Source organism: Pseudochaenichthys georgianus, unplaced genomic scaffold (genome assembly GCF_902827115.2).
Source record: "Pseudochaenichthys georgianus unplaced genomic scaffold, fPseGeo1.2 scaffold_1773_arrow_ctg1, whole genome shotgun sequence".
Classification (NCBI taxonomy): Eukaryota; Metazoa; Chordata; class Actinopteri; order Perciformes; family Channichthyidae; genus Pseudochaenichthys; species Pseudochaenichthys georgianus.
Genome location: NW_027262549.1, coordinates 17,501 through 26,696, shown reverse-complemented (window position 1 = coordinate 26,696; position 9,196 = coordinate 17,501). Strand labels below are relative to the sequence as shown.

Genomic DNA, 9,196 nt, shown 5'->3' with positions numbered 1-9,196 from the left:
GTTTTAGTTTTTTAATGTTTTATGCAGATATTTCAAACATAAGTAATAAAGGCAAAGTTGCAAATACAGACTCTATTTTGTGTATTACTGGGTCTCCATAAGTCCCATAAACTTGAAAATGTAGTGTGTATCTATGGGGTCACAATTCATATAAACATGAAATATCAGTGTGTGTTGCTAAGGGGCTCATATGTCACATAAACCTGTTCATGTCCTCATAAGTAGTATTAAAATCAGGTCTCCGAAAAATATAGCATTAGACAAAATCTCAATAGATGGATGTCATCCAGGAAAAATGGATATTAATCACTTTTATTCCCAGGTCCCTAGGACCTTTGGAAAGGCATGTCCCCATTTGTCATGTTTTTTTCACAAGTCCTGATATGTCCTGTAAACACGTATGTGTGTGTGTGTGTGTGTGTGTGTGTGTGTGTGTGTGTGTGTGTGTGTGTGTGTGTGTGTGTGTGTGTGTGTGTGTGTGTGTGTGTGTGTGTGTGTGTGTGTGTGTGTGTGTGTGTGTGTGTGTGTGTGTGTGTGTGTGTGTGTGTGTGTGTGTGTGTGTGTGTGTGTGTGTGTGTGTGTGTGTGTGTGTGTGTGTGTGTGTGTGTGTGTGTGTGTGTGTGTTTCAGGATGATGATGAAGTGTGTGTGCGTGTGTCTGCTCCTGGCTTCTGTCCCGCTGTTGTCGTCTTCAGGTAAGAACAACTAATACTTTTGCTTTTGTTCATGTCTTTTAAATGCCATGTTTTTCTAAATGCTCCTAAAGTCGTAGCCGTCTGCAAAGCCCTCTGAAGTGCCCCGTGCTGACAGCTGCTGCCTTGCCTTTAGGTCATGTCCCTTTGCTTACTGTGCTCTCCTCAGGCCTGGTCCCCGGGGCGAGGCTCTGGGACGTGGTGCGGGGCTTCAGTGAGCTTCAGGGGGATGAAATCCTCCGGTCCTCCTCCTTCTTCCAGGAGCTGCGGGATGGGAGTCTGACTCAGCGCTGCTATACACACTTCCTCCAGCAGGAGGCGCTCTACCTGGCCGGAGCCAGCCGCTCACTGGAGGTCAGAGGTCAACACCGGAGGGCTTCTCTTTATGTGTCTGTGACTCGATGTCCTGTCTAGGTTTCTGCATTTCTTTTGAATGCTTTATCTTGTATCTCCCCGCAGGCTCTGATTGGTCGGTTACAGGAAGCAGATGAAGCCAGATCACTGCTGCAGGAAACACTCAAACACTACAGCAGCAGGAACCAGGTGAGACACACACACACACACACACACACACACACACACACACACACACACACACACACGGACACACACGCACACACACACACACACACTCACACACACTCACACACACACACACACACACACACACACACACACACACACACACACACTCACACACACACACACGGACACACACACACACACTCACACACACACTCACACACACACACACTCACACACACACACACACTCACACACACACACACACACACACACACTCACACACACACACACACACACACACACACTCACACACACACACACACACCACACTCACTCACCACACACACACACACACACACGCACTCTCTCACACTCAAACACTCACACACTCACACTCACACACACACTCACACACACACACACACACACCACACTCACACACACACACACACACACTCACTCACACACACACACACTCACACACACACTCACACACTCACTCACTCACACACACACACACACACACACACACACTCACACACACACGCTCACACACACACACACTCTCACACACACACACTCTCTCACACACACACACACACCTCTATTGGACGCCTTTGTTTACTTCCAGAACATAGTGAGATCGCTAGGGAATACTCAGCTCCTATTGGCTAGCGCTCCAACACATTGCACGTGACAGACTAAGGGGAAAGGACAAAGTGCTTGACCAATCACAACAGAGCCGGCCAGCTAACCAATCAGAGCAGACTGGGCTCTGGTTTCAGACAGAGGGTGGAGACATGTCCCTAAATACTAATATGAACCTGAACTTGAACATTAAACTCCCCCCCCCCCCCCCCCACAGAGTCTCCATGGTCCCCCCCCTCGGTGGCTCCGCCTCTCTTTCGCCCCCCTGGTTCTGGACGATCCGGTGTATTACCTTCTGGCTCTCTCGGCCCGGGTCCAGTTGAGGGTCCTGATGGCCGGGGAGATGACGGGTGTTAAAGAGAGCTGCGTCCTGCAGCAGTGGAGAGAGGACACTCAGGAGGAGGTCGCCTGGATACTGAGGTACCATTACGTGTAATCACTACGGTGGCCCTGAAGGTCAAAACACGAGCGTCCACAACGAATTATGAGATTTCCGTCCGTGTAGCGATGTGTGAGTGTTTCTAAAGTGCCTCTGCTTCAGGCTCAGGACGCTGATGGAGGCGCAGCAGCAGCACATGGACGCCTTTAAAGCCATCAACATCTTCAGAGAGCAGATGATGAACCAGAAGAGCTTCTACAAGGCTCTGTGAGGAAATACAATATATATATAAAATACATCCTTTTAGTATCTGCAGAGTATTTAAAATACATTCTGTGTCTCTTCTGCAGAGCCTGTGATGAAGAGGAGGAACGATGAAACAAAACGGAAGTCGTCTTTTTTAGCATCAAACGCGATTTTTCATATTGTACACTTCCAAGAATGTAATAAATGTATATTTCTGATCTCATTTCTTGTCATACCACCAATTATTTATTAGTGTCTCACGCCGCACGCAGTCTTTACTCAGGTCTGGACTCTTGACCTGTGTCTGGATATATTGGACATGTCAGACTTGACTTCAAACGTGTCCGTCTTGGTAGCAGACTCTGGACTTCAGTTTAGAACTTGTCTTGTTGGTCTTAAATTGAATTGACTTGGGACGAGAGTCAGGACTAGTCGGTCTTGACTTGTTACCAGACTTGGACTATTCCATTTTAGACCGGACTCGTCAGTCTAGACTCAGGACTAATCCGTCTTGACTTGTTACTGGGCTCAGGATTAGTCGGTCTTAACTTGGTACCAGACTTGGACTAGTCAGTTTATACTTGGGACTTGTTGTCTTGACTTGTCACCTGTCTTAACATTGGACTATTCAGCCTTAATTTGGTCCAGACTCGGGACTTCTCTGTCTTGACCTGGTACCAAAATCAACACTATCGGTCTTGACTTGAGACTTGTTCTGGATTTGTGTGTGTCCCCCCCCCCCCCCCCCCCCTCTCTCTCTTCCGGTGTGTTTCTGTCCTGACTGTAACATCTGAATGTCTCGTGCTGCACTCATAGAGTGTGTGCGGTGGATTGGGCGCGAGCATGTGTGCGCGTGCACGCGGGTTCACGCATGTCCTGCCCTTGTGCTATGATCCGGCGCGTGGACACATACACACACAGCGAGAGAAAGAGAGAGCGAGAGAGAGAGCGAGAAAGAGAGAGAGCGAGAGAGAGCGAGAGAGAGAGAGAGAGAGAGAGAGAGAGAGAGAGAGAGAGAGAGAGAGAGAGAGAGAGAGAGAGAGAGAGAGAGAGAGAGAGAACCTCCCTCTGATCGGTGACCGACCCGTCTCCTCGGGGCTCGGGAGGAAGAACCGGATCATCTGCCCGGTGCTTTTTTATGTTCCAACCGGAGAACAGAGCGGATGATGTGACCGGAGGTGAGGAAGAAAGGACGGGATGCAGCATGAGAGAAACCGACTGTGGGCTAAATATAGTCTTTGCCCCCCCGGAACGCACCACCTGCCCTCCCGGTACCGGTAAGTCGTGGAGGAAGATATTGGAAACATATCGGTCAACGTTAACATTTAGAACGATCCCTGGTTAGACCCGGGAAGATGACTTCTGAGGTCTCGTGAGGTCGGGTTACCATGCAGCCATGTTGCAGGGAGGAGGGGGAGGCGGGGGGGCGACTCTTGACACCTGCCCTCATTCCCGGTAACGGGGAAAATAACCGGTAAAAGATGGCATTATATAACGGGTACAAAGGAGTTTCTGTGTCGGGGAGTCATGGGGTTTTGTGACACCCAGCGGAGGTGGGAGGTGGGAGGCCGGGGTTGTGGAGCAACTGTAGCCGGAGATAGAGGTCCTCGGGCGGATGCGGTGGCGGACCGTGTCGCCTGGAGACGGGGGTGGAAGTGAACCGAGGTGATGAAAAGGCTGGCGTCTTAATGATTTTAATTATTTAATTCATAGCTTTACTTAATTGTTTGGATTATGTAAATGTTTCCTTTTCTTTTTAATTATTATTTTTATTTTAATATGATGAGGCTATTTTATTTTTATATTTCCTAAATTAATTTTTTTGTCCTGTTTTATTTTGTATCTATTTGTAAATGACATGTTGACCTCATTTCCATTCAAGTCCTTTATAATTTATTTTTTATTCTAATAAAATTCAGAATAAATACCTTTATTTATCTAGTATTTAATCTTTTATTGACCTTATGTAAAAATGCTAAAAGATATATAATGTGTGGATGAGACGCAGAATAAGTATTTTATTTTATTCATTTAATATGCTAAATAATTCAATATTTTATTTTATTTATATATACTTTTATAATTTATCTCTCCTCATTTAATTTTTGTTTAAATAATATTATGTCTAATTTTATTGATTACATTATTTTATATTTTTGTACACAATCTTTATGCATTTAGATTAAAAACTATATTATTTCTAATTATTTTATTAACTCCCAATATGTATTTATTTTCTTCCAAGATGAATAATATGTATGAAGCAATTTTACATTTTTTATTATTATACAAAATCATTTTATTAATGTTTAAGCTGCTCTATTATCATCTATTATTCGACGGATGCCCATTACTGCTGACATATATATAACTTTGTTTGTATTAGTCAGTAATTGAACAGGTGGCAGGTGGTTATTGATGATCCTAACTGACGATGATTCTGATTGGTTGTCGGGCAGCGAAGGTCAGGGCAGGAGACGGGTGCACCACGCAGGGGCCGTTGCCATGGCGATAACCGGATATAAAATGATTTATCCCCTTATTATTGAGTCTCTTATCCATCCAATAATGTATTCATTCACAGATTCACTTTGTTCATATCTGTGTCTCTCTCTCCTCTTCCTCTTCCTCCTCTTCCTCTCTCTGTCCTCTCTCCTCCTCTTCCTCCTCTTCCTCTCGCCTCCACTTCTTCTCTCTCCTCTTCCTCTCTCCTCCTCTTCCTCTCTCTCCTCTTCCTCTCTCCTCTTCCTCTTCTTCCTCTTCCTCTTCCTCCTCCTCCTCCTCCTCCTCCTCCTCCTCCTCCTCCTCCTCCTCCTCTTCCTCTTCTCCTCCAGGTCAATGAGAGGCAGAGATCCTCCCCCATTTTCTCCCCTCATGCTCCCATATGTTAAAAAACACACTCGTCTTATTTTAGCAACACTGCCTTCTTCTTCCTCCTCTTCCTCTTGACTCTTCTCTACACACACACACACACACACACACACACACACACACACACACACACACACACACACAGTGGAAAATGAAGCGTGGGTCAAGTGTGTTGCAGCGTCCCTCTGATGCAGCCACACACACACGCACGACTAGAGGAGATGCTGCTGCCGGTTCGAATCCCTTCCCAGCAGCCACCTCTCTCTTCAGCCCTGATGTCAGCACCAAGATGGCGTCTGACCTCCTCATCAGGCTGTCAGGTAACACACACACACACACACACACACACACACACACACACACACACACTCACACACACAGTATGCACACATCGTATACAGTGCTAAGGATTAATCAATAAGTACATGGACAGAAAGTGAAGCCCAATTTCCATTATTGATTAGTAATTAACGCGGTGAAGCAAGTGTCCTTTTCTCATGTTTTAAATGTTTTCTGATTTTGGTGAATTTAAAATAATAGTTATAATAATACAAATATCTATACATGATTGTACATAATAAAAAAATAGTGATAATAAGAAGAAATATAAATAAATACAAGGTAAAAAATATATTTATCTATTTTATTTTGGGGACAGGCAGGTGAGGATTTACATTTTTTATTTAGGATTATAATTTTGGCCATTAATTATTTTATAACTAGAAACAGGTAGATTATAAATGTGATCTTTTTATTTCTAATTTATTAATTTTTAAGATTATTCTTTGGGTATTCTATTTCATGTAAGTGTGATTTAAATGTTTTAATATTAATAATTTATTTTAAAACGAGGAGACAGTTATGGCGCATGGCTTAGTACGGTATAGTTAGGCCTTGGTAGGCCAGGCTCACTTTACGCTGCGTTTCCACTAGTTTAGTAGCCGGGGCAGTAACTATAGTAACGCAGTGTAGGCGGAGCCATGACGTCATCTTCAATGCGAAACCAACATCAGCCGTTAGCCGTTAGCCCTCAGAGCTCACAGCTCCTCATATCTGTTCAGAAACTAGACAGAAGTGAAACAAGTACAAACCACAGACTGCCTGCGTCATGGAGAATACAGTCACTGGTTTGTTTATGTCTGTAGGCCGTTGCTGTGAGTGTGGACGGTCGGAGCATATACAACGTTAGCTTAGCCGATCTCCATTCAGAAAACATGCATTTTAAAAAGGGTTTTTCGTCTGTCTGCAGACTCAAAGCATTAATTCATGGTTCTTACTAACCGGTATCAGTATGTTGTTACGTCGGCATCATTTAGAAACGTGTATTACAATTAAATCACGGTCAAATATGTTCATGTTGTTGTAGCTGTAGCTCCCTAGCCAGCGATTCTCTCTGACCATTCAGCAGTCGAGAGTGTTTACGTCACTAGTTTAGCATATTCAGCCCGGTTGTTGGCCCGGGAAGAACCTCGATTTTGGAGGGCCAGAAAAAGGTGAAGAAGTAGCCCTAGTGGAAAAGCAAAAAAAAGCTTAAAACCATGCCATATAAATAAAATCTCTCTCTCTCTCTCTCCAGAGGCGACCCAGAAGGCCCAGATGCATGCTGGGAGGCCGGCGGATGAACCGGGTCTCGCTCTCTCTCCGGACGGACCGGGGGCGAGTCCCGAACCTCCCACGCTCTCACACACACCTGAAGGCAACGCCAACACCGACACACTGGCCTCAGACCTGCTGAGAAAACTGGCAGGTGTGTGTGTGTGTGTGTGTGTGTGTGTGTGTGTGTGTGTGTGTGTGTGTGTGTGTGTGTGTGTGTGTGTGTGTGTGTGTGTGTGTGTGTGTGTGTGTGTGTGTGTGTGTGTGTGTGTGTGTGTGTGTGTGTGTGTGTGTGTGTGTGTGTGTGTGTGTGTGTGTGTGTGTGTGTGTGTGTGTGTGTGTGTGTGTGTGTCAATAATAAAAACTATCATTACTTGCAAGAAGAATACAAACACTGACTGACTGATTTTCCACCAATCACAGAGCGGCAAGAAGTGAGCAGCCACATGGTTCGGGTCAAAGAAGAAGAAGAGCCGATGGAGGTCGACCTCGTCCACCATCGACCAATCACAGCAGAGATAACCCCACCTTCGCCGAAAAAGCCAACTCCACATCTTTTCAAAATCAAAACAGAAGACCAGGGTCTCCGTGGCAACCAGGTGAACCTGCACCCTGGAGCCAAAATGGCGGACCAGTGTCTCTATGGCCTTAAAAAAGAAGACAACTTTTACACTGGAGGCGGCCATTCTGGCTCTAAAGCGGCAGGAAGCGTCGTCTCCGATGCCAACAAGTTTCAGTTCACAGTGAAACTGGAGGATCATGGAGCCAAGATGGCGGACCAGCTTCTCTCCGGAGCCAAGATGGAGGACCAGCTTCTCTTAAAAGCCAAAATTGCACAGAGCCCTTTCCCCGCCAACACGTTCCTCTCCGGAGTCAAGATGGAGGACCAGTTTCCTTCAGGGGCCAACAGGGCGGAGAACCAGCTTCTCTTCGGAGCCAAAATGGAGAACCGGCTTCTTCCCGGAGCCAAGATGGCGGACCAAGTTCTCTCCGGAGTGAAGAAGGAGGAGCAGCTCTTCTTCAGAGCCAAGATGGAAGACCAGTTCTCCTCAGGAGCCAAGATGGAAGACCAGTTCTCCTCAGGAGCCAAAATGGAAGACCAGTTCTCCTCAGGAGCCAAAATGGAAGACCAGTTCTCCTCAGGAGCCAAAATGGAAGACCAGTTCTCCTCAGGAGCCAAGATGGCGGACCAGTTCTCCTCAGGAGCCAAGATGGCGGACCAGTTCTCCTCAGGAGCCAAGATGGCGGACCAGTGCCTCAGAGCGGCGCTGTGGCAGGACATGTCGGTGAATCTGGCCTCAACACTGCTGCACCAGCTCTCAGGTAAATCAGGACACCTGTTGCACCTGGAGAGTTATTCCCTACTAACACGTTCACATGTACTTACTGTATTTAATTAACCTTCTGACTTACTGTGGACATTTACAAACCAATTGACGTTTTTTTTTTGTAAATTGTCTTTGCGTATCTTGCCATATAAAGCAATGTATAAATTAGATGTATTATTATTATGATGATATCAGTTTGTATATATATATTTATTACTACCTGTTTAACTTTAAAGGTGGGGTAGGTAAGTTTGAGAAACCGGCTCGAGATACACTTGTTGTTATATTCCATGGAATGCTCTGAACATCCCGATAGCAAAGAATATCTGAAGTGCTTTGACGAAAAATCCATTAAAATGTTCATCTGTAGAAGCCGTGGTGCTGTAAAAAGTACAACCAACCTGATGGCCTACCTGCCTGTCAGCCTTCCATCGGGGCACAGACTTATCTCTGCCCTCATTGGTCATGTGTGTGTCGGGGGAGGGGCTCTGTGAGGAAGTGGCAGATTTTCTCCGGTTGTGTATTTTCAAATTCTAGCCACTCGAGCCGGTTTCTCCAAAACGTACCTACCCCACCTTTAACATCCCGATAGCAATGAATATCTGAAGTGCTTTGACAAAAAATCCATTAAAACATTTCATCTGTGGAAGCCGTGGCGCTGTAAGAAGCTCGACCAATCATCTGAGCCGGCTAAAGTAACTGGACGGCCGACCTGCCTGTCAGCCTTCCATCGGGGCACAGACTTATCTCATGTGCGCGTGCGTGTGTGTTGGGGGAGGGGCTCTGTGAGGAAGTGGCAGATTTCTTCCGGTTGTGTATTTTCAAATTCTAGCCACTCGAGCCGGTTTCTCCAAAATGACCGACCGTCCCTTTAACTTTGAAAATTCAGAATTTCCTAAAATAAAGTCTTAAATT

The 9,196-nt window shown here is 45.7% G+C and overlaps 2 protein-coding genes across 3 annotated transcripts in view; both read left to right on the top strand.

Annotated features, from left to right (window-relative positions):
• Positions 1 to 609: 609 nt before the first annotated feature.
• Positions 610 to 2,712, top strand: LOC117441537 (uncharacterized). The gene is made up of 6 exons (XM_034077614.2): positions 610 to 694; positions 861 to 1,045; positions 1,151 to 1,234; positions 2,082 to 2,284; positions 2,406 to 2,510; positions 2,594 to 2,712. The coding sequence occupies exons 1-6, from the start codon at positions 631 to 633 to the stop codon at positions 2,619 to 2,621; spliced, it is 669 nt and encodes a 222-aa protein (XP_033933505.1). The 5' UTR covers positions 610 to 630; the 3' UTR covers positions 2,622 to 2,712.
• Positions 2,713 to 3,553: 841 nt separating this feature from the next.
• LOC139433291 (zinc finger protein 827-like) overlaps positions 3,554 to 9,196 on the top strand; it is a 9,669-nt gene continuing 4,026 nt past the window's right edge. The window contains exons 1-4 of one of the 2 annotated variants that reach the window (XM_071202228.1): positions 3,554 to 3,766; positions 5,324 to 5,680; positions 6,937 to 7,107; positions 7,377 to 8,276. In XM_071202228.1, coding sequence (XP_071058329.1) covers positions 5,512 to 5,680; positions 6,937 to 7,107; positions 7,377 to 8,276 — 1,240 coding nt within the window. In that variant the 5' untranslated portion in view covers positions 3,554 to 3,766; positions 5,324 to 5,511. Of the gene's footprint in view, positions 3,767 to 4,097; positions 4,155 to 5,323; positions 5,681 to 6,936; positions 7,108 to 7,376; positions 8,277 to 9,196 lie in introns of those variants that run through there. The other variant, XM_071202229.1, reaches the window with a different exon arrangement.